The sequence below is a fragment of the Chiroxiphia lanceolata genome, chromosome 2, assembly GCF_009829145.1.
Source record: "Chiroxiphia lanceolata isolate bChiLan1 chromosome 2, bChiLan1.pri, whole genome shotgun sequence".
Taxonomy (NCBI): Eukaryota; Metazoa; Chordata; class Aves; order Passeriformes; family Pipridae; genus Chiroxiphia; species Chiroxiphia lanceolata.
In genome coordinates, this window is record NC_045638.1 from 70,087,662 (window position 1) to 70,113,758 (window position 26,097).

At 40.9% G+C, this 26,097-nt stretch overlaps 1 protein-coding gene across 1 annotated transcript in view; it reads left to right on the plus strand.

The window, feature by feature from the left end:
* Positions 1-24,200, plus strand: part of STARD13 (StAR related lipid transfer domain containing 13) — a 257,875-nt gene extending 233,675 nt beyond the window's left edge. Inside the window, 11 exon segments of the mRNA XM_032680416.1 lie at positions 721-1,121; positions 1,123-2,102; positions 3,530-3,703; positions 5,754-5,913; positions 9,943-10,141; positions 13,339-13,546; positions 14,422-14,536; positions 15,282-15,503; positions 17,397-17,614; positions 20,769-20,945; positions 21,302-24,200. Of these exon segments, the coding sequence (XP_032536307.1) occupies positions 721-1,121; positions 1,123-2,102; positions 3,530-3,703; positions 5,754-5,913; positions 9,943-10,141; positions 13,339-13,546; positions 14,422-14,536; positions 15,282-15,503; positions 17,397-17,614; positions 20,769-20,945; positions 21,302-21,419 (2,972 nt within the window). The 3' untranslated portion in view covers positions 21,420-24,200.
* Positions 24,201-26,097: the final 1,897 nt, after the last annotated feature.

Genomic DNA, 26,097 nt, shown 5'->3' on the forward strand with positions numbered 1-26,097 from the left:
CTGCAGGAAAGGTCACCTCAACTGTAGAAGCTGTCTCATCCAGGCCTGAGCCTGGCTGCTCCTCCTGCCCTCATGCCCACAGCTGCATTGTCTGCCTTCCTTTGCCTGCGCTCAGACCCACCCTAAGCAATACTGCCAAATAGTACTTTTTATTGTTCCTTAAGCATTGAGGCTATTATCTGTAGTTATGTTCCTGAAACATAAATCTTGTTAGATGTATCTGGTCTATGAAGTTTATAGATGTTTATTTAGTTCTCACTGCAAAACTATGTGCAGCACCAGATATTTGCTGTCTTAGTTTTTTAAATAGCTCACATTGCTGTAGTACCCACCTATTTCCCCATCTTTACCGTGTGTATCTTAACACCATCCCTGCAGTCAGGATCTCTCTACCTGGACCTTTCAAAACATTTTTTTTTCTACACAGTCACTATGGGCATCAGTCCTACACAATTCGGTGCACAAGACAACCCACAGAAGCCAAGAGGTATCAGTGGGACTCCTAACGTGGAACAGGCTTTTATTCCTTTCTTGTTAAGATGTTCACAGTCTTTACAATCAAATGGAAAAGGGTGTTACAAAAGAACTGATGACCAGTCTGTCATAAACTGGGTGCAGAGAGACTTTGCCATCTGTTGCTCACATGGACCACCACGATGACATTAATTCAAATAACAAGTTAAAGCACCTGCTTTTAATATGTGCCACTTGCTTTTTTCCAGAGTGAAGATTCAGATGAAGAAGATCTCTGTGCTATCAGTAATAAATGGACTTTCCAAAGAACCAGCAGACGATGGTCTCGGGTGGACGACATTGATGCTTTGCTTCACCGATCAGACAGACATGGATCTTCTGGGGACATTAAAATGAAAAATACAACAAGCAGTGAGAGCGTCCTTACGGATCTGAGTGAACCTGAGGTCTCATCTATTCACAGCGAGAGCAGTGGGGGAAGTGACAACAGGAGTCAGTCTGGCGTCAGCAGCGCTACCAGGGAGACCTGCGACTGCTCTAGCCATCATGATGTGGAAAGCACACTGCTGCAGGACTCCACTGCAATAAATACTGCCCTGTTCCCCAAGGACAACCTGAAGAATGAAAAAACAACACAAACCAGAGCAAAAAACCTTTCTAAAACGCATGGAGACACTGAAAGCAAAAGGCATGCATGGAAAACTAAAAGGCTCAGGAAGAACAGGTCCTTTAGAGATAAGTGGACCAGTTCTCCAGTTTGAGCCAAAATCCTTGAAAGACATGCACTGTGTACAGATAGTCAATGGTGATCTCCACAACTTAGGACAAGATTCAGTTAAAAGAGGACTTTCCTTTTCTGCCAAATCCAGCAGTGAGAGCAGTCAGTCTGAAAACAGCAGCAGTGGGGTGAGCACACCGTGTTTGAAGGAACGCAAATGCCATGAAGCAAACAAGAGAGGTGGGATGTACCTGGAGGACTTAGATGTTCTGGCAGGAACAGCCTTACGGCAAGTTGTGGACCAAAACCTCAAAAATGAATTTCATTCCCAAGAGAACTTGGTTGTGCATATTCCGAAGGATCACAAACCCGGGACCTTCCCAAAGGCACTTTCTATTGAAAGCCTCTCACCTACAGACAACACTAACAGTGTAAACTGGAGGACAGGCAGCATCTCTTTGGGAAAGCAGAGCTGCTCTACTCCAAAAGAGTCCGGATTGATGGCTTGCTGTCCTAAAGAGAGCAGAATTAGTATTTATGACAATGTGCCAGGTTCCCACTTGTATGCTAGTACTGGGGACCTCCTGGACTTAGAGAAAGATGTCCTTTTTCCTCGTTTAGATGACATTTTACAACATGTCAATGGACTTCAGGAGGTAGTAGATGGCTGGTCAAAGAATGTGTTGCCAGCTCTGCCAGTTGATGATGTGTCAGTCAGGGAATCTCCGTCGTTGCCATTCCAGTCACCTACACAGATCACTCTTGATTTTGAAGGAAACTCTGTCTCTGATGGTCGGACCACACCAAGTGACATGGACAGAGATGGAACATCCCTGAATGAATCCGAAGCCACTGGTGTTAGGGACAGGAGAGACTCTGGAGTGGGAGCATCGCTCACAAGGCCAAGCCGGTAAGTAGCAAAATTTTGTTCACAAATCCATGGACTGTGAAATAATACAGTATAATGAAGCAGAGGCTCTCAACCTGGGAATCAGAAAGTGGAGGGCACCATTACAGTAATACTCATCCAGTATGGGGATGGGGAATTCCCAGGTAAAGGTGGAACTTCAGGAGAAGGGACATCCTGCTATGGAGATTCCTATATGGAATGAATGCAGAATAGGTTTAATAAAACATTTTAACTAAGGCATTTTTTTATCTCTTGATTATGTAGTAGGACCCTGTATACCTTGTAGGATGTATTTTCAATTTGTCTTCTAAGTTATGCCCCCACATCTTTATGCATCAATGCCTTATGCACTTCTTATTGCGCTGGTCTGCTTTAAAAATGTGTCCCTTTGTGCTCAAAGAGAACTTCTCTACCTTGCCCTTCATCCTTCAGAGATGAAATTATGGTATGAAATTGACTTGTTAATAAAAGTGAAAAGTGGGATTTTGTTAATAGTTTGCAGACCTGTTTTAAGTCAGAGAGATAAGTTCCAGTTGAGCCAGGGAAGCAAGGCCCTGGGTAAAGGCCTTCATGGATCCATACTGTTGTGTGTAGGGTGGCTTTGTATGTGCAAAAACAGGGAGAATATACCTGGTATTTTCTGATCTACTGTCAGTCTTGTCAAATCCTCACAGAGGATTCTGCCAAGCTATGGTTTACTGCAGCCTCTGCTTGCTCACCTCCATCACAGGCAAGTGAACTCAAGGAAACTACTGAGTAAATGAGCAGTGCCAAAGTTTTTAGGATTTGAGCCAGAACTCATGTTCAGCAAAACAAGAAAATGAAATTTACTTTTTTTTCTGATGAATCTAGTATACAGAGAAAGTGCATTGGAGTAAAAAGAAGATGTGAGTGGCTCAATATCTTGTTGGTTACAGCTCTTGCTAAGGAGACACAATGTTCAATCCTTTTTCAAAAAAATTCTTCAATATTTAAAAACGGAGATACTTGGAGACTCTCATCTCCAAATACTTTGGTGGTCAGGTTGGTCCTCTGGGATGTGTGGGACTAGGCATCAAATCCCAGTTCTGAGTCAGACAGAGAACATTTGAATCTGGATCTCCCACATCCTGTTGGAATTGTGTGGGCTAATAAAGGGCATAGCGGGCAGCACTGCTTCCCCGAGTATGTGGACAGAACTCCACATCCACTTGTGAATCTAACTTTAAAATGACAAAACTTGGGCATTTCCAAAATTAAAGAGATTGAGCAAATTGTATATTTATCTCCAAGGTACATATTATTTCAGTTGACACACCAAAAGCCATAATGTATGTGTGCATGTTTATATGTGTTTTATATATTGCCCAGCCCTATCTCACAGTATACCATCTTTTCTGCCCAATTAAAGCCATTGTCTGACTTTTCTATTGTTCCTTTTGCTAAAGGCGATTACGATGGCATAGTTTCCAAATCTCTCATCGCCTGAGCCGCTCCATTGCATCACTTCACATCAGCAATCAGTCAGCAGCCCAAATGAATCTTCTGCAAAAATTCTCTTTGCTTCGTCTTACTGCCATCATGGAAAAGTACTCCATGTCAAACAAACATGGTTGGACCTGGTAAGTACCACTGATAACTGGAAAAAGAGCTATTTGTAGAAGAAAATAGTATCTCCTAATTCTGTTTACTCTGATAGTAAGTAAATGCAATTAGAAGGGGCAACTGTAGGATTTGAAACTGTCCCTTTTAATCCACTGCTGCCTAATGACTCATTGGCAAAGTCAGAAATAGATTGTGGAAATCTAATTTCATTCCTCTGCTCCAACAGAGACACAACACTGGCCTTTCTAACAACACTTCAGTTCCAGAAAAATAAACAGGAGTAGGATAGAGACTTTAAAAAGCAGGAGAAGTTTACAGTAAGTCTTATACCCAGAATTCATTTTGTTATTTGAAAAGAAACAGCTGCTGCTGCTACTTTATGTATTTGATATTGGTTTGTTTGTGCTGTAAAAGAATGGTTAGAACAGTTGTGGCACTTTTCAGTACAGCTCAAAAGATGCAAGCTTTAGTCTAGGACCTGTGTTAGAGGAAGCTTGCAACCCTGACAGCTGTGACATCTACCTGGTCACTCAGGGAGTGAAGGGCAGATGGACGTGAATACTGGCAATGTGGCTCCTTCTGTAGCACCTGGCTACAGAAACCTGCGTGTTAATGGTATACAGACCCTGGTAGGCTCCACAGACAGAGGTATGTCAGAAATGGAAATGGGCATAGATAAGAGTTTATAAGTATCTGAGAAATAATCGAAAGGGTAACAGAAACTCCCTAATACACCAAGACACTGAGTCCAAATATAGTATGACTTGACATGTACATTGTGATTTTCATGTACAAAGCACCTCACCAAAATCCCATTAAATTCATCTGTGAGCTAGATAAGACAAGTTTTCCTTTAGAAATGGAAAATTAGATACAGAGTTAGATACATGTGAGATTCACCTCACTAACATCAGCTATTACAAAAAGTTAAAAGTCTTATCTGTTATAAATGTAGTCTGAGAAAGTTGGGCCAGCTGTTTGTGATCAGAGGAAAAGGACAAGCAACTCCAAAGCAGCTCATTATATCCAAGGCTGAGGGTTTCAGTCACCCTCCAGAGGTGTCTTTCTCTAGAGTGTGTATAGAGGTAGTCCAGACTATTAACTCTTTCTAAATTTCCATTAGAGCACTAAAATTCAGTAAGAATAAACTCCATTTCACTGTTCTCCTTTGGTGCAGCAGCTTGTGGTTAACTGACTGTGTCTGTACTGAAATGAATCTCACCTTAACCAACTTCAAATAAGCAGACTAGAATACAGACCTGCTGTTTGTACCAGGTTTTCATCCTGAGAAATATTTTTCAGTTTATGTAATCAGTCACTAAGAATTTATAAGAGTGGGACTGTAAATAGCTGTAAAGTTATATGCTGTTCTTCTTCAGTAGGTAATTTAATCTGAATTTTAATTCCTTGCCACACAGATGAGAAAAATCTTAGTCGCATTCAGGTCATATTCATCCTTTTTATTTTAATTCCATGGCAGTCATGCCCCCCACAAGGAGAATCCAGTTTGTTCTTGTTTTCAGCATCATTTTTTGAAGAAAGGAAGCTCACCAGCTTCACTTAAGTTACTCCATTAAAATAAATCATGTAACACAGGGGTGAATCTGACACATAGGAATTTCACACTATCATTTATTATTGTAAATTGTTAGTCAATAGAAATACTAAATCGTGTAACAGGTAGTATAGTCACTCAGCCCGTTAAAGAACTGAACCTCCTTTTCTGTCAGGTACCCTCTGCACTTCGGTTTGCTGTGCTGTTCCTTTGAGTCCCTAAAGGATGCTTTAAACCATGTTGGCTTCAGCCGGATGGCAGCTGCATAGTAAAAGTTTTTTATTAGAACAGATTTTTATGCTGTGTCTTAGAGACAGAGGCCATCCAGTTATTCAAGCTGACAGATTCATCAGTCATACAGATTGTAAAGTGTCCATGCATTGTGCATTAAGCATTATTTCACCATCTTTATAAAAAAGGCCCCAGATACTAATTTCTGTCAGTAGTGTTACTCAGAGAGACCGTGTAAATACCCTGATGTTTTCATGCAGCCTGTTCATGTTAATTTTCAGGTCTGTGCCAAAGTTCATGAAGAGGATGAAAGTCCCTGACTACAAGGACAAGAATGTCTTTGGTGTGCCTCTCATAGTTCATGTCCAGAGAACAGGACAACCTCTTCCCCAGAGCATACAACAAGCACTGCGCTACTTACGGAGCAACTGTCTAGATCAGGTATGAACTTCACTCCATGGACTTGGTTGATTTTTTTTCAGTAAAGCCGCCTTAAGCAAGCAATGGTGAACCTTTTTGTACTTAGTGCCAGGATTATTTGAAGATTATTATGTCTCATGTTGGGCCCAAATCTCTGGTGATTTGATACTTGATGCCAATACTAGCAGTTTGCCATTTTGAGATTTGTATCCAGCTAATCTGTTGAATTCTTGCAGCTACAGCTGTCCTACTGATTTGTACACCATAGTCTTCTTCAAAGAATGATGTTGGATTTATTGAATCAGATGTGGGGTCTACTGAATCAGACCCAGGAAGAGTTCAGGACTCCCAGCTTCTACCTCTATCTGTTCTGCTTGTGTTTGACTGTTGCCAGTGAGGGTTAACCGCATTCACCATTTCACAAGACATGGTACAAAAGGTTTTATTTACTTAGCAAAGAAAGAAAGTCCAAGAATAGAGAGCAAACTCAGCAAAATATTCGAAGCATTCTGTTGACAGTCAGATATATCCAGATACTTAGGTCATCAGGGGTTCAATGCCAAAGCCATTATGGTACGTTGCCTTTTATAGTGTTCTTAGCTACAACAAGCCAGCTGGGACACCCTCATGCTCAAAGTGTTTCAGATTTTTTTATTCTCTTTAGCTATAGAGCAGGGACATACTAGTCATATTTTTACTGTTCTTCCCCTAAGGATAAGGATATGTATTTTTAGGAACATAGGACTGGGAGGGAGAAACCCCCTGGCTGATTATTTTCAGTCCTCTGCTGTTATTGACCTCATGTCATGTGACCTCTTCCATAACTGCTTTTAGATAGTTGTAAGTTCAAAAGGAGCAACTAGCATTTTACTCTGCAGACTTTGCTGCCTCTCTTGGTTTGAGCATATGAAAAGGGTAGAAATAGTCTGTTCTGAATCTTTGCATTTTCTGATCACCATTCCGGTTGCTGTTCAGGTTGTTTTGTTGGATGACAGTCATCTTCTCCAAAACTGAAATCTAAAAAGTAAATGCATTGCTGGGAATCACAACCATTTCCCTTTGCCGCCAGTGGGAATGACACATGGCCTTCTTATCATTTCTCTCTGTAAAGAGAACCTGTGTCGGTCAAACCATGACATCTAACTCCAAGGTGTCAAAGGTGATGTGAGATGAGTTCTACCCACCATATGTAGTACAGGAGCCGAGGGGCGGGACAAATAATTTGTCAGAAATGCGTTAATAGAGGATGGAAGGGAAAGATGCCTAGAGGCAAGTAGAAACAGTATATTCAATAAGTAACATGCCTGGTTGCCACAGTGGCCATCTGGGTTTGTGCCCTGAGCTGGAAAACCCAGTGTAGGAAGAAAAGTGATGTACTGAGCCTGGAATCAGTGATGAGATTGGAGGAGGAGACACTGGCCCAAGTAAGAGGAACAGGAGATGTAAGGATAGAGTTTCAGCTAAGAAGCAGAGCAATAGGAAGAAAGAGAAGAGGGTGGATAAATGGGGGAGAATGTAAAAGGGAGTGTAATACTAAAGAGAAAGAAAAAGCTCTTGAGAGATTTGAGGCAGTCAAAAGGAGTGGGAAGTCTGAGACAAATATCTGTTCTGAGAGACAGGGTTTACTTGCTGGGAAGCATCAGAGGTACGTGAAGTGCCATTTCAACTCAGCTTGAGTTTCCACTCAGGGTGGAATTGGAAAAATATTCAGTGGAAAAAGAAGGAGGAGAAGTACAGATCAGGACCATTTAAAATACTTTTTCACCAAAAACCTTTCTAGGCCAAAACCCTCCGGGCTTCAGCTTCTCATCTTTACAGTTATTCCCTTTGTTCCCATTTAATTTGAAGTCTCCTAATGCCTAGAGAGAGGCCTGAGCAGCCTCCAGTCTCCCTCAGCATCTTGCTTATGTGTCTCTCTGTGCACTGCAGAAGGTGGTCTAGAGTCCTGAACAGGCATCAGAGCTTCTACTTGCACACACTTGGTAAAGTTGAGGTTGCTCTAAATCATTGTAAGGTCTGGCTCCTGCCACTGAAATACCTAAAATGGTATGAGAAGCCTCACCATTATTTGTAGGATGTGTTATTCAGTTTCAGCCTGTGAAATAAAAACTGCTTTGCCTTTTTCAACTGTGTCTTTGTTTCTGTCATGCATCATATGGCTACTTGCGTGGTAGATGATCCACAGCATGATGATAGTAAAGAAATTGGGCCAGACCAACCTCTGGATTTATAGTCCCATTTTATTTACAGAATGACTCTGTAATATTGCAGAACAGAGCCTAAAACATCTTTTTCTTCCAAGTGAAGAACTGTCCTTTTTTGATTAATTTTTTTTTTCAATGAAAAAAGGAAATAGGAGTTTGGATAAATATCATTAAACAAAACCAGAGGTCAAGAGTAGCAGAATGATGTGCAACGGGAGATTGTATGGGTATGATCTGACATCTGACTTCTCAAGTCAGACTTAGCTGAAAGGTTTTAAATGTTCTTTATACCAGCAAGGACACTTTCCATCAAAAGCAGATAATTGAGCCTCTGCTCTCACATTTATCTACCACAGGTCAAAACTTTATTTTTTTTGACAGAATTAGCAAGTGTCCTTCTGTATCTTCAGCACACATTTCTAAGAGGAAAAGGGGTTTAAGAAGGGAAAGTGTAAGAAAAAATAGATTAAAGAGCTGGATGCTCTTTCTTGTATTCTCTTGTCAGAAACAAGAGTGGAGCTTTACTTGTGATCATAAATACAGTACACAGGGCACACTCCAGTTCTCTACTTCCTATACATAAATGTAACTCACAAGTGATACTAAATTCACCAATAAGAACACATAGAAGAACTTCCTCACAGCCAGTCTGGTGTAGCAGTTCATCTCTGTTATAAATAAATAAACCCTTCACAGATCTGCGGAGTGTGTGATTTGTGTAATTAGTGTCATTTATGTGTGAGTTAACAAAAGTCCTAAATACTGTACAGTAGAGCATAGGAGGTGTTCTAGGGAGAGGAGGGTCCTACATGAACTCTGTGCTGCTTCATGTTGGAAGTAAGGGGAAGAAGGCCAGAAGGCATTATTTCCTTGCTTGTACACGTTTGTTGATGGACTATGCCATGCAGGAAGCTGCTGCAATCACCAGCAAGACAGCTGTCACAGAGGAACAGGAGTATATAATTCCAAACCTGAAATGTGCCTTTTCCATATGTCCTTCTCCATATTTCACCTTTTCCCAGGCAAAACTGAAGGGAAACAGTGTTAACACTTCCCAAATGAAACACTGTAAAGTGACTTGGGAATAAATAATGCGGTTTAGGCTCAGGAATTCGCCCTGGGGGAATTCCACTGGCGAGAAGGACAAGAAAGGGCAGCACTGCCTTGAAGGCATCATTTGAAGAATTACCACTTCCTTTCAAATAGAAAGCAAACAGGATAAAAATGTATTTTAGTGACATTGCACAAGTAATCCCTCTGTGGCCCTCACTTTCAAACCCGGCTTTTCAGTGGAATTTGGGAGAACTCTTGGAAGCAGAGTAGGAAGGGAGAAGCAGGAAGGGCAAAAAATAGGTTTGGTCTTGATTTTAAAGCTTTACCAGGATGTACTTATCTTTTGCCACAGCATTTATTACTTAGCTAAGCATAATACTTTCTTGTTAGTCTTCGAAATATGTACCCAAATAAACATGAGGAACCAGATTCTCAGCTGGAGTAAATCAACAGTCAGTCACCCAAGCCAAGCAAGCCACGATGATTTATGTCAGCTGAGCATCTTGCTTACACCCTTCAGGCAGCAGGGAAATTGTGCACTCTGAACTCTCCCTCTTGGATGGGACAGAGAGCAGCAGCTTTATTAACCCTTACAGTCCTACTGTGAGAGCATGTGCTTGCCTGCCAGGCTTGGGGACAAGTTTTTGTTTCAAGTTTTCTTTGATTATGACCAAAGCTTGGGTCGCTTATTTTACTCTAGGCAAAACCAAAGCCCCCCATAATAGATTTATATATAAATATAAATAAAAAAAAAATATTTTTTTGCATAACATTTTCTTTTTTACTTTTTTAGGTGGGTCTGTTTCGAAAATCTGGAGTGAAATCCCGAATCCAGGCCCTGCGTCAGATGAATGAGAGCTCCCCAGAAAACGTCAGCTATGAAGACCAGTCAGCGTACGATGTGGCAGACATGGTAAAGCAATTTTTCAGGGACTTGCCGGAACCTCTCCTCACGAGTAAACTAGGAGAGACTTTTCTGCACATCTATCAATGTAAGTTGATGTATTTCTATTATTATAAACAACTAGAAAATACTATATATTATATAGTAATATACTGTAAATAATTTTGGTATGTTAACACTGGGTGGGATTCTTTCTGCTGATCTTTGAGATATATAAAAGAACTTCTCTGCCATCAAAATCTGTCACTAAGAGATTTTAGAACCACCTAAAGGTTTCAGTGTCAAATTTAATGTAAAGACAACCTTCAGATATTAAGAAGATTTGAAAATATCAGCCTCACAATCAGAAAGAACCCAGAAGGACAGGCAGTTTTGGACATAAAAAGCATGAAGACTCATATTTTTGTCAGATTTCTTTAAAAAGGTGGGCACATTTCCTGCAGACATCTCAATATAAGTGAATCTTCTGGGCACAGAGAAGTGATACTTGACAATGAGAATGTGTGTCTGTGCAGTCCCCTTCTTTGCTGTGACTTTTGATTATTTGCCTTTTCATTACAGTCAATAAAATGTATATGCAAAAAACAAGCTGCCTTCATGTAGATCATCAGCTCTATGTAAAGAACCCTTAGAGAAAGAAATAAACTAGAGGATTTCTTCTTTTCATTCCAGCATAAGCAATCTTGAGCAAAATCTGAGACTCAGATGCATCAGAATGATGAAAATCCCTGTAGAACAGGAAATGACTGTGTAACTCTTCTCCAGACTGAGGGAGAAATAAATAATGAGGGAAACACTGAAAAGCCAGAGGAATTAGAGTTTTTCCCTGACAATGTCCGTTATGAAGGCTAGTCAGCCAGTTCTCTGGCAGATGCAGAAAACCCTACCCAGGCAGCCTAAGCCAAATAATTGGAAGCACTAAAGAGAAGTGTGTCTAGTCTTTTCACTTGCAGACATTTCAGCTGCCAAAAAATAGAAAGACATTTTAAAACACTGTATAATCCCAGTGCTTAAGAATCTCAGTTACTTCCGTTGCTTCCCTTTACTGTAAAAATCTGTCTGTGGCGCATAGTCACTAATGTATTTAGCATCCCACTGTCTATAGCTGGTAAAGAATACTGTGGTTCTGCATGAGAGAGACAGCATTGCAAATAAATTTAGTGAGTTTGGCCATAGGTGATGTCATGGGACACAAGTAATTGAAACAGTTGGTGCCTCGTTCTGGACCATCATTTCCCTCTCTTTTTTCCTGCTCACAATTTGCAGGTCTTGTCTGCCTACACACACGTTAATAAGCTCGTTCAGAAAAGCAACAGGAATTCTGGCTGCTAATAAAATGGCAATCACAATTGTTTCCATAGTGAAGTGGCCAAGGAGAAGATTATCCACTGCAAGGACTACGTGTCCTTGGAAACAAATCACCTTTAAACTGTTGCTTGATGAAAACTGGGAATGTCCTGTCTTGGCACAGAAGAGACTGCAAGTAAACTGCCCTCTCACCAATGGAAGAGAGACATGGCATATCCCAATGTCATTGGCATAAGTAGGTCTGTTGCCAGAAGGACTCCCCTTTTCCAAGACACGAGCCTGGTGTTAGGATTCACAATAGCCATGAGGCTGAATGGTGAAATATTGATACCAGCCAACAAAAAATGTAAAAAGAAGTGTGAGCTGATTCTGTAATGCCTATGTAGTACTGCAGTGGGAAGTCTGAAGAACTCTTCTTTACAGTAGTCAGACAGAAAAAAATGTGCTCGGTAAGATTTTCTTGAAGTGCACTAGTAATTCAAAGGATTTCATAAAGACTTGAGGATGGGTCCATTTAAACCAAGGTAGGAACAGGAAAAGGTGGTCTCTGTGGACACTGGAGAACAATCCTTGGATTAAGAATGAGTAGCACTGGGGAATTTTTCCATGTGACCAACAACAAATACATTTTTCTGTTTTAGACAGTACTGACGAAACTCTTTTAACAGAAAGAAAAATGTTGAAAATCGCTGGGATACCAATTGTGTTTCATAATGTCTGCAATTAAATTAATCTGTAGCTGGGAGTTTTTCTTACCCTTCATTCTGTTCAACAAATTGTTAATGTGAAGTTAGGAAGGAATTTTTCCTCTCTTAGTGTATTGGCAGGGGATTTCTGATTTTCTGGAACTCGCTGAAGATATTTTTCGTATATCCAAGACCTTTTCATATATCCAGAATGGCTTGAATTGCTGTAACAGAGAGGATTGGGGATGAGATGATTAGTGTAGTAGTCGTACTTGGCATAGCATTGACGAAACTTCTTCTATTTCCCTAAAACTCTCAGTTGCCTAATGTTTACCTATTACTTGAAGAACTAGCTGCTCTTCTTCTTTATGTACCAGACTCATCAGAGCAACAGTAAAGGGGGAGGGAGGGAGTACCAGGGTGCAATATGGGCAGAAAAGACATGTTGCATGAATTTAGCAAAGGCTTCTCTGACTTCTCAGAAAGACCTGGCCTTGCTGCTTCTAGAAACTTCAGAAGCGTTAGGCTGTGTTCATTTTGTCATTCATGTCTGAAAGCTTTTAAAATAAAGTGCTTGTACAAGGCCACCAGTCAAATCTTAAAAGCTGGCTGTTCCCTCTACTCTAAATCTGCTTTTGTTCTTCTTCTGTTCAATTATATAGAAGAACGTAATGCCCAGAGGAGGGCTTGAAGTCCAAACTGAGAAAACTTATGGTTGTTTTAGACTTGAATCTGTCTGAGGTGCTCTTTAAGCATATCCATTACTTCTTTCATTAAACTCTTTTACAGTTTAGGACACAGATGTGTTTTCCCGAAGCTTCGCTAAGACTTTCAAACTGTCTTCCTAGGGGAGAAAAGAAACCTGAAAAATACCATTTAAACTACTCTCCCTTCATAAACTTTAAATGAAGTTCAGTCTCTCTTGGGAAAAGCCTTCAAATAGAGAAATGTCATACTCTGGTGTGGCAAGCTGTGCTTGATGGAGGAGCAAAAACCACAGCTCTCTGGAAGTCAGCTAGTCTTTTCCCCTTTGTCCCCTGTCATCTGCCTCTTCACAAAGCCGTTATCATAGAATCACAGAATCATTGGAGTTGGAAAAGACCTCTAAGATCATCAAGTCCAACCATTAATTTAACACTGCCAGGTCCACCACTAAAATATGTTCCAAAGCACCACGTCTGCATGGTTTTTGGACACTTATGGGGACTGTGAATGTCTGTGCTGACTGTCTTTCTGGCTCCTTATCTGATCCTACAACTGACCCCTCTGAATGTCCCTTGCTTTTCCTCAGATGTCCCCAAGGAGCAGCGGCTGCAGGCAGTGCAGGCTGCTATCATGCTGATGTCCGATGAGAACCGGGAGGTTCTGCAGACTCTGCTGTGCTTCCTGAGTGACGTCACCTCCGTGGAGGAGAATCAGATGACTCCTATGAACATAGCTGTTTGTCTGGCCCCTTCTCTCTTCCATCTCAATATAGTGAAGAAAGAAAGCTCGCCAAGGTACATTTCTTCTCAACACTATAAATAGTCATATCCTTAATACAGAGTGATGCTTTCAGTGGTATGCAGGACAAAACTTTCCAAAGCATCTGTTTTCCAGCACACATTAAACAAGGCATGGCTTCAGTGAGAGGGGAAAACCCATGCTGCAGAGTCAGAAGCACACTTGTTTTCACAAGCCCAGAAGGCATTTTGGCTGTCTGTTGAGAATATGCAGTGCCTGCTTTCCATGCGAAATTTTCAGTGGGGCACTAGTGAGTTTTGTGTGACTAGTGTTGACATCTGTGAAGGGAAAGGGCTTGATTTTGCAGTGGCTGAAGTAAAAGACTGACCATGTTTTAAAGGATTTTAATATGTAGATTTTCAGTGAGTGTTTTTTCACTTTCAGTTTTCTAGCTACATTCTGCCATTTGGGAAACCAAGTTTATTTCAGGCCACATTTTAATGGTGTGTAACATGGTGAGTGTAGACTAAACAGGGCATAGACCTGGTTAAACATTAGTGGTCTCTCCTAATTTTTTTTTCATTCCTCTGGTTCAGAATATACTGAGATTCTTGCTTATGTACATGCATAACCAGTGTCTGAGCAAGTGCTTACAGCAGTAACTTTACACCATGTCTGTTAAAAATCCATTTCAAAATGTGCAACACATAATGCAGGATGTGCATAACCTTTCCTGGTTTTACCTTTGGCTCAACAATATTTTAGGTAAACATTTTTCCTTTAAAAAAGGCCCAACAGTCTGAGCAGTCTTTGTGATAAATAAAAACTAAGGATAGGTTTTCCTCTCTGGTGTTCAGAACATCTTTCTGCTGTTTGCTCTCCTATTAAGAAGTTCAGCTCTTTTTACCTGAGATACTGAATTCAATTACAGAGTAATACAGAAAAAATATGCAACAGGGAAGCCAGATCAGAAGGACCTCAGTGAAAACCTGGCAGCTACTCAGGGACTTGCTCACATGATAATGGAATGCAACAAACTTTTTGAGGTGAGTGAGAGACTCAAACGGCATTATTCATGGCCACATAATGCAGCATCCTTTGAAGTATTTTTGTTTATGCTTACATTTTCCATCTTGCATTAGCTCAGAGATTGATGGTGCCTCACTTATTTGTAAACTCGCTTCATCTAAATTTCAGTTACCTCATTTCTTTATAGCTCTTCCCTTCTAGTATGCAAAAGATGCAGGGTAATTATTCTGTGACAGTTTTCAACCCAAATCACTGGATTATGAAATTTTAGTCTAATTTAAATCAAAATCTGTTGGTTTAAAATTTCAGTTTATTACAATGTTTTTAACACCTCAATTAAAACTTATTCCTCTGAAAAAGAAGAGTCCATACACTTTATTTCTGTGTGTCATGCATTAAAGTTAAAATCGCATAGCTACTTACACTGCAGCTGGAAGAGAGAAAATGCTCCTATCTCCCTTCCCCAAAAGCAGAAGGCAATGTTTCTGAGGGCTAAAGGAGAAGCAGAGGTGTATTGACATCCAGTTGATCAGTCTAATATGGTTCTGCATTAGTAGTGCTGTTCTGAGCCATGGACTGTTTCATTAGACTACTTTGATTTTCCATCTTGCATAAAGATAGAAATAGGTATACATTTTACAGATCATAGGCTCATTGCAATTGGATGCTGAATGGTCCATCAGCTTAGGAACACATTGCTTTAAGGAAAAGTTCTCAGCAGGAGGTCTTCTCTGTGTGTTTTCGCTCCCTTCTGTGGCACAGGTCCCACACGAAATGGTCGCACAATCCCGAAACTCCTATGTTGATGCAGAAGTGCATTCTCCCACGCTGGATGAGCTCGGGAAACAAGTGGATGAGGAAGGAGGGAACTATCAGATGTACCTGGAAAACCTCATGCAGAATCTCCAGAAAGAAGCAAAAGAGAAATTCAAAGGATGGGTCACATGTTCCAGTATAGAGAACACAGAACTCGCATACAAAAAGGTAATCTGGGGAGATACAGAAGAAGCAGTAAAGAGACCTAAGCAAATTACAGCCTAGCTATGGGACACCCTGACATGTTGCATGGCTAAATACATACCCTTCTTTCTGGCAAGGCCCATTTTTTTTTTTTTAAGGACTACTAAAAGCATTTAAAAATGTAATATAATAGTGATTCAAATATGAGATTCCAGGAAAAGGCACATAAAGCAAGCTAAGGTCTCCAAAACAGATAAATAAGTGAAACAGCAAACAACACAAGCAAAGAGTGAGCTGGAACATTAAACAACAGAGAGCATTACCTTAGTAAGCTCTCTAACAGGAGGGCATGCAAAGTTTCTAACCAGCTCCTGATGTTTGCTAGCAGTTCGGAGAACACAGCCAAAACATAGATATTATGAAATCTTTTCAGGCTGCCCAATGCTTTATTAGCCAGACCAGCCATATGGCCAGTTTTATCCCCGATCCTCTTGTCCTTGACACTGGTGGATTTTTGATACTGCAGCTTTATTGAAATTTCTGAATTTGTTCCAGGCTCCATCACTTCTGCAGGGAAAGCCAGACCACTACAGCCAGGAGGAGGGTGCTGTAGGGTCCCTGCAGACAGTGGAGTACAGGGCTGCTGGAAATGCAATAGCAAAACAGAGATCTCCAAACCAGAAGCAGCTAGTGAGAGGAGGGGATGGATTAGGAGTGGATTATACTAGTTAGGTAGGGGAAGAGCACTGGGACAAATGTGTGATCTGGATGGTGAGGAGGTAGGAGGCAGCATTACCCCTATTTGAGAAAGTGCAACTCCTCTGTCAGGGCAAAGAAACTGCAGTCATTCTGGTTTGTAGCCAACTTCTGTGAGTGACCTCTCCAGGGAGGGACAGCGAGGCTCAGGTGGGGGCAGGATGTGGAAGAAGGGTGGGCATGTGAGACTACAGAGGGGATTGGGAGTCTCTGCAGCTCTAGGGTGGGGTAACTGGGGAACTGAGAGATTTGAGGAGAAAGAAAGATAACAGCATGAAATAATTTAAGGTGGGTTTCTGGGGAAACAATCCTGGGTCTGTGGGAGGTACTAGAGCTTTCTGAAGCACTGACAATGGTATGTGAGAATGCTAGGGTAGGGAGGGGTTAGAAAAGCAGGGCTTGCAAGATCCAGTGATTACAGTTAACTTGTTTACTGCCTATGACCCCTAAGACCATGCAGAAAAGCTGTACGTGTAGAATCTAGGACATTCACCTGGTGCACAGCCCAGCACTTTTTGCTCGCCTTATTGAGTGTGTGGAGGTGTTTCAAGAAACAGGACCTGTGAGCAAGGAAGACTTAGCAAGCAGTCTGTGCTCATGGAAAGGCATTTTCCCAACCTCCATTGCAGCTATTTTGAGGAGCAAACATCTGTGTACCCAACACATAACTGAATCAACGTATGTTCTACTCTTCCACCAATTAACCAGGAGGGTTAATGGACCCTCAGTCCCAGGTAGTGTATCAAATTGCCCAAGAGAGTTGCTTTGTTTCAGCCCAGGGTTTAAGTCTCTCACTTGTTTTTTCTTTGACACACACATATTCTTCATTATACTTAGGGTGCTTGGGGTACTTTCAGCTCCTGCTTGGGGCTGAAAAAGTTGTTACACCAGAAGCAATACAGAACTTCTCTGGCACTGTGGGAACTAATCCAGATATATACTGTTGTGAGAGCAGTTTTCCATCCAGGACTAGAATACATATGTTTTCATATGCAGTACAGCAGAAGCAATAGCAATAATATTGATGATTAGCAGGGAAATATGACTGCTCTGAAGCTGAAGTCAGACACACATACTGAGATTTTGCCTTCATCAGTTATCATCAGCTGAACATAAGCATATAAATCATGGGAGTTTGTGTTCTTGGTTACTTTACTCCAGGTTGGGGATGGGAACCCGTTAAGGCTTTGGAAAGCCTCAGCTGAAGTTGAAGCCCCCCCATCAGTTGTCCTGAACCGAGTACTGAGAGAACGTCATCTCTGGGACGAGGACTTCTTGCAATGGAAGGTGGTTGAGAGCCTGGACAAGCAGACCGAAGTTTATCAGTATGTTTTGAACAGCATGGCTCCTCATCCTGTCCGAGACTTTGTCGTTCTAAGGTAAGCTAAATGTGGTTCTCCGGTACTTTTGCTTCCTGCAGCACATTCAAGGAAGATCTGGACTTATCTCAGCCTTCACATCTGTATAATTGTGCTCTGAGAACTCTATTGCTGGGCAGCAGTGTTGATTTCTCAAACTGAATTAGAATCATACACCTAGAGCATGCTGACCTTTTCTCTAATGCAATTTGAGCAGCACATATTCCTGAGGCCATAAATATAATTTCTTCCTTAGAACAGATGTCTCATAATAGCTGCTGTTCTCTCTTAGCTTTGTTTGTTGTCAAAACAGTGCAAATAGAATCCAATTGGTTTTTACACTGCTTTTGCTGTTCTCTGGGGAACGTTTGATGTTTAAGAGCCAAATGTTTAGTAGAGAAGATAGTGGTGCTTTTAAGCTAAGGCTATTTATACAGTGTCTATATAAGTTGTATCTTGGATTTTCAGTTGGAGTCTTTGTAAACCAAGAAATGCTGATCCATAAAAATCCTAGTGTGGAAATGAACAGAAAGAGGCAGTAGGCCTATATTCTGCCTTTAAGGGGATGACATCTCTCAAATAAATGTATAGCTGTATATCAGTATTCCACATTCAATCCCAGTTCTGCCATTGTCTATGTACCTGTACAGAATAGTCAAAAAAAAATCCTCTTATGCACCTTCTGCCTTTGAAATCCTGGCCCTTGCTTGCTAGGAGCTATTGTGGAGCTGCTGGCATATTTCACTTACAGGGTCAGTCCTACAGTTATTTATTTGAGGATGATTTTCTGCATTCCTGTTCTTGGTCTCTGCTTTCTTTGATTGAAATGATGTGCCAGAGAAGTACAAAGCAGTTTTGACAAAGGAAGTAGTCTAGTGAGTCAGAATTGTATTATAGGGAACAAAGATTGAAGGAAAAAGATGAACCCAATAAAATATAATTACAAAAGTACATCCCTTTTATGAACTTTAATAGTCTCTTAGAGAACGATAACATGCAGATATTGTTGGTATAAGGGAAGAATTATTAGAACTCCTAGGGGAAGATTTCAAAAATGTTTTTTGTTAAGTTCTTCATAATGTTTAAACACCAGTGCTCCCATTACTCTATTTAATTTGCTTTATACATACTGGGATAAATTAATTATTTTATAATAAATTATATATTCTATATTTTCTGTAATTACATATATCTATTTTAGAAATAATCTTCTTATATAATATTATTAATTTTAGCCAGTGATAAATTTGGCCCTCTGCATGGCACCAAGAAGATTGTCTGGAAGCGGCAGGGAAGTTTTGATGACCGTAATTTGGTCCTCTTATTTGCCACTTAGTTCACTATTAGGTTTCATGGTGGTTTATGTTCTTTAAAGACCTGCTGCGCAGTCACATCAGTTAAAGAAAAATCTTACCATCCAATTCTCATTCTTTTCACTAACCCAGGCAGAATGACCCCAGAGGCCTGAAATACATATCATAAAAATGAATCCTGGTGGGTTTTTAAGGGCTGAAAACAACCCTCAGGCAGATCTGTCAGATTCTGTTGTTTATCTCTTTTGATTTATATGATTAAGTCTAGAGCAAGGCTAGCCAGTGATATCGCCGTCAATTTGATACCTTATGATTGGTGGGAAGTGAACAGTGAAATTATAATACACCTCTGGGGACAGGAATAAATATATTTTAACAGACGGCAATTTTCTCATTCTCAGTCAAACTTTTGGCTGTGAAAGGATCAACTTAGTTGTTCTCTTCTTTTCTTTTCAATTCGACAGTCATAACAAGGGGATTAGGCTCCCTAGAGAAGCCTCTAATGGTAAGAGGAGAGGGGAAATGTTTCATATGCCTGAGATCTAACACAGCACTCAGCTGCCCTGCACAGGCATCGCTTTTCATTAAAGTACCCACAAATGTTTAATGTTCATCAAGTATCATGGCATTTTGGTGAGTTAGGTGCCATGCCTGGTTTTACTACTGTAAGATATGTAGAGAACTACTGAAACTGGCCTAACTCCATGAAACTGGGAATAGGAATCGTAAGTCTTCTGCTATCTCAGGGATACAGAACTTTCCACTTCACAAATGGCCCAACCCAGTGCCATGTAGTTACCAAAATGATATGGGCACATGTAAGCACTGTGCCATCACTCACAGGAGATAGTTCATCATTTTTCACAATGGATCTCAGGTGTGATTTCCTACTGCCCGTGTGGTTCATCTGCCAAGATAGCTCATCAATTTTTTTAACGCACGGACACATATAAAACCTTCTGGCCAGTATCTGCCTGCAGTGTCTTGAATAACAGCTCAGTTTCATGTAAGAAAAATGCAGAATGTTAAAATTATCTCCTGAAGCCCTAACTTCAACAGTCCATGAAAGCAGCTTACCTGCTAAAACATGATACTTCCCAAGGAAGCATAATCTCTGTCTCAAGCAGTCCACAGCAAGATGCCACATGCTTACCCAGCACAGTAGGAATTTCTCATTTCTTCCCACAGTATAGGAAGGAGCACAGACCTATCCTCTAAGAATCAAGGCAGACAAGAAAGATGCGAGACACCAGAATATGTAGAAAATGCTTACAGAACAAGAAAAAAATGTTAAGTATTTAAGTTTAGATCTCCTGAACCTGGTGGAAAACTGCTGCAGCATGTAAGAGAGGCGAGAAACTTGGGAGAAGGAAAAAATGAAAGGACATTTTTTCTTTAATTCAGATGACCTTGAAACGTATCCTGGGAGTTTCAGAAGTCAGTGTGCCTAGTAGTGAGGATTTCTGCTCTACTAAACTGCATTTCTTGTTCTGTAGGTGTGCATGGGTGCAATGCACAGTTTCTGCCTTTGCCAGATGGCTTATACTCACTCTATCTCCTTTCCAAAACTTCTGTCTGTCTGCAGAAGGCTCTATCATGCCCTGTAGTGCATAATGGTTACAAAATGTTCCTGTGGAGAAGCAAAACTTCTCACCTGGAGCCTGTAGCAATGTAGATGGGTGCCCATTCCACATAATAGTCAGACTGCCATCTGGGCAATATGAATTCCTAGGACAAGTCCATTGGCATTGCAAAGCAACAGGATAAACAGACAAGCAGACTGTAACTTTAATTCTGGTTCTTACTCGTATCCCCAAAAGTTTCATTGCTAAAGTGATTCCATCTTGAATATGTTCCTGCAGGACATGGAGGACAGATTTACCAAAGGGAATGTGCATGCTGGTTGCCATCTCTGTGGAGCACGAAGATGCTACTCTTATGGGAGCTGTGCGAGCCATCGTGATAGATTCTCAATACTTGATAGAGCCCTGTGGCTCAGGAAAAGCCAGGCTGACCCATATCTGCAGGATTGACCTCAAGTAAGTATCCCAACTACAAAAAGTAGATGTCCATTCAGTAGGACAAAAGCCTCAAGCTCAGGGAAGGGAGATGTTGGGAACAGAGGGTCTGGTCAGAGTAGCTTTGGTGCTTTGGAGTCTTCCTGCAGTCTTTTCTCCACTCAGTGCCTACTGTTGTTACAAAGTGATCTTAGAAATAAAATCTGCTTATTTGATTACTGCAAGGGAAAACTTCAGAGCATGCTTTCAATGGCAAGTATTTGAAGTTTCCACTACCACCGTGTGAGTGGGGAGCAGGAAGTGTGGCAAGCCTGTTTCTATGGGGCATATTTCTTGAGTATTTAAGTTTCTCAATAATTTTCTTCTCATTTCTTCAGAGGACATTCCCCCGAGTGGTACAACAAAGGCTTTGGACATCTGTGTGCAGCAGAAGTTGCCAGGATCAGAAACTCATTTCAACCTCTTATTGCTGAGGGACCAGAAACAAAAATCTAAGTGTTCCTGGGAGCATGTGAGCGTAAATCAGGGTCTGGCAGGGAACAGGAATACTGAAAGCAAAGGTCTTACTTATCTGCAGAAATCTGACCAGACCTGGGTCTATAAAGAGTTGAAACAAGAATTTTATAGGAAAGTTCTTTTATTCTGTAGACTTCATCTTGCCCCCCCCATATCCCCTCTGCATTAATTTTCATTAATTTTGATTATTGAACTAAACATTTCTTCAGAGAGCTTTTATTACCTTAAGAACAGATTATTGCCATTACTTGTGTGTTACATAACTCTGGTATTTAAAGGCTTCTAAGAAGCATATTTTAATTGTAAATAAATCTTGTACAGTATGTATATATTTATCTATATTCTATCTATATATATGTATATGTATAAATTAATTATTTTGTATATAACTCAGTGAAAATCACTTGCATCAGCTGGACCTTAAGTGAATCTGTCACTTGTTCCTTAGTGTATCACTGCTACATAAGCTGTGTTTGCTGTTATCACAGAGCTACCAGGCATAATTTGTGTGATAACAAATGCCTGTTCTCAAATATGTTTTGTGTTTGTGTGTGCTATGAGAAGCTACATAGAAATAGATGTAGGAAGAATTAAAAGAACTAAGGAAGGAGGAAGTTACAGTACATTTAAAAATAACGAGGACTGAATCAGTTTCACCAAATGAAATATACAGAAATACATCTAAGACAGACAGACATTTTGAAGGCCATTTATGTTTAGCTGCAGAATTGTGACTGTTAGTACAAGGTGTTGAAAACTTACCTGTTGCCTTAATTAATGGTATCTCTGTCACTAGAGAACCTCATTATCTGCAGCGTTCCAAGTAACTGTTCATTCTCAGTACAAGATAACACTGTGTCTACTGAGGTGTCTGAAATCAGACCGGTAAGTTATTAAGCTGTAAATCTTTTTTTTTTAAGCATTTTGTCTCGGTTCTGAGTGTTCTGTGTTGCTCTTTCCTTCTCCCATAGAGATGGCTAATCATTAAGAAACTCCAAAGCAGGTGTTCCACATCCAGTGGACACAAAGACATGCAGATGAATACCATACCTTTTAATATATTCTTACTATACAAATAACTACACTTTTTTAAGCTTTTAAATACATATTGGAGATTTAAAAGACTAAATGTAGACTATGCTTGAAAAGATTGCTTTTATTGTAACAGCAAGCATGTTCATCTTACGTTGCACTGATCTGCAGGATCCCACCTCTGTAGGCATTGGTGGGAGCAGGATTAGCCCCTGACTATGAGGAGTAGGAGCCATTTATGTCTATTACATAATTTCATTTTCAGGGACCTATTATTTTGCCAATGGAAGAATGCTTTAAAAGTAATAATAATAATTTGTCAATGTTACCTTTGAGGCAGGGTTCCATAATGTTTTTAACTAACCTAAGACCAAAAATGTTATTACATCTGTGCTTCAATAAGAATGTACAAGCCTGTTAATACTGATATTCATTAATCGCATTTGTTCACTTTGACTTTATTTATTGCTGCATAAACCAGCTGAGTCATTCACAGCCAGTGTTTTAACTCAGTCCTTTCAACAAAATCCATGAAGATTTAGTACAAGGTTGATTAAGCAGGATACATTTCCTACATGAAGCTACAGCTTTGTGCTCTGATTCTGTAAACCAGGAAATGTCATCAAAGCCAGTGCTTTGAGTCTGGCCCAGGTAAGGGCGCTGTGGGGTGGAGCATGTATGGTGACAGCTGTTAGACCATGGTCCCATGTGCCATTGTGCACCCACATAAGGGGTGCTCCTGCAATCTGAGGAAGAACACCAGTGGGAGCTCAGAGTACACAGGGTGACCCATGGTGCTCCAGGGTCCCTGAGGAGCAGTACTACAAAAAGTCACTGTCATCTTCCCCCAGGAGCTGTCTCACCCACATTCTATTGTGTAACTCCTAGGATCAGGGAGGTTGGCTCCCTGGGAGCTCCTGCCTTGAGTTTATGACCAGCAATCGTTGCAATGTGCAATAATTGCGTGTTTTTAAGTCCTGCAGACAGGGGAGCACCCACACCCTTATGTGGCCGTGTTGAGGTCTGGCAGTCATCCACAGGCTGCAGGGCACCACCACTGCCCAGGTTCAGCCTTCACTGGAGCAAGTGGTGGCTCCTGACCTGGCAGAGCAAGTCTGGTCCCCTGGTTCCAGTTGGACTGCCATTCCAGAAAGGAGCACCTCCTCCCCAAAAACCTGTGGCCATGGCAGCAGATTTCATGCTGGTTGTTTTCCAAACCATGAGCAATTAGAGTACTTCTGCTACATTAGTTTGCATAAATAAATACAATAGTGCCTCAGTATTAATGGGCTCAGAATTTGTAGCCCTGGGAATGGCAGTTGTCTGGCAGTACATCATTTCTTTAGGAAAAGAAGGGAAAACCTATACAGTGGTTTTATCCTGTCTGACAAGTCATCGCTCAGCTGGAAGGGGCTCTGTGCCACCTGCCACCATTAGCAAGGTGGGGTTGTTTTCCTACCCTTGCAGAAGCTCTGTCATGTGCTTCTGGCATCTCTAAGCCATGTATCATTGAAATAAGATTTCTTTAAAATGCACATTATGCCATGTCTACCATTCAGCTACCACAGTATTTTGTATTGTTACATTGCCATTGAGAATACATTATGATAATTGCATTTTTAAATGTTATACTCATATCAATACCTCATATTTTTACCTCATCTGTTGGTATCAGTCATTAGTTGTAAATAAATAATTGCCAAGTTGAATAAATTTGCATACACTAAAGAGTCATGTTTCTTCGTGCTCTTATTTCATCCACTGGCTCAAGAAATGCTACACTTAAGCCCTTGGTTTCATTATTGCAACCTGCTATACACTAAACTGTTCTGATATGGGACTTCAGTAGTGATTGCAGGCTCAAAATGATACTGTTGTCCATTATACTTGTAGTATACATGAGCTTCATGGCAAAGATTATGTTTTCCAAAGAAGCCATTAAGCTAGGAAAACTGGCTTCACAGATTCGTAGACTATTCTGAATTGGAGGGGACCCACAAGGATCATCAAGTCCAGGCTTGAGAAATGTAAACTCATGTCCTCGACAGCTTAGGCCCCTGACTCTCACTTAATTCAACCATGTTTTTGCATCCATGTTCTTGTCAATAATTTAAATCTAGGTTCATAAGAGTGACTGTGGAGCTGGGATGCTGAATGCTGGGTTCATGTTATCAGATGTTAGCCATCTCAAATTCATCAAGCCACTGCAACAAAGATGCAACAGTAGGATAGTGAATCCTGTGATTTGTCTTACACATATCTACAGATGGAATAAATGTTCCTTGGGATGGGTGTTGTGGTTTAACCCCAACTGGCAACAAAATACCAAGCAGCTGCTCACCCATGCCCTCCTCTCCCACCTAGAGGGATGAGGAGGAGAATCAGGAAAAGGTAAGACCCATGGGTTGAGATAAGAATAGCTTAATAATTGAAATAAAGCAAAATATGATAATAATTATTATTAATAGTAAGGGGTTAAAAAAGAGAGAAATAAAACCCAAGAAAAGCAAGGGATGCACAATATGGTTGCTCACCACCCACTGACTGATGCCCAGCCCATCCCCCAACAGTGACTGTCCCCACCAGCCAACTCCCCCAGTTTATATACCGGTCATGTCATTCTGTGGTATGGAATATCTCTTTGATCAGTTCAGGTCAGCTGTCCTGGCCATGCTCCCTCCCAGCTTTTTGTGCAGCTCCTCACTGGCAGAGCATGGGAAACTGAAAAGTCCTTGACTTAGGGTAAGCACTACTTAGCAACAACCAAAACATCACCGCGTTATCAACATTATTCTCATACTGAAACCAAAACACAGCACTGTAGCAGCTACTAAGGAGAAAATTAACTCTGTTCTAGCTGTAACTAGGACATGTGCTTATATCTCTCCAACTCTCTCTTGAATTATTAAAAGAAGCAGAGTTTCAGAAAACAGGATGCTGAGCAGAGAGTCAGCTATGAGAGACCGTCTAGGAGGGGGGTAAGCCTTTATGTCCCACCATTCAGGGAAAGCTCAGTATTAAAATTTAGATTTAAAGGAAGCACTTTTTTCCAATTCTCTGCATGGTAGAAATGGTCAGCTGTGTAAGTCCATCCATTCTTGCAAAAAAATACAGTATTTCATATACTCTCATTCCCATCTCTCCCTCCCAGCCCCCTGCAGCAATTGTCTTAACCCTAACAGTACTGATGTTTCAGCTCCTGGTGCTTGCAGTTTTTATAATGTTGAATTCTTGAGCATCCATCCTCTTTAAAACACTTTGCAGGAGTCACCAGCAGGGCATCTCTCTGCTTGATGCATTTACACTGCAGAATCAGTATCACCCTTGGAGCATCTTGATATGCCTAAAAGGTGTTGCTCTTTGAAACAGCAGGTAGTTGTTAGACATGAGCACAAGCAGAACACACTGAGATGATTGGGAGATGAAAATATTGGAATAAATATCAAGAAGACTGCTGAAGCCTGAAAATCAGACAGTAGAGGATGAAAACACATATTGCTGCTCTAGCTCAATAGTGGAGTGAAAATGCTGGGGAACGAACAGAGACCTTGCCAGAAAGCAAGCAGTATGACTCACTCCCGATCCTATGTGGATTTAGCATGGCCATGTCATTCTCTCCTTGCCA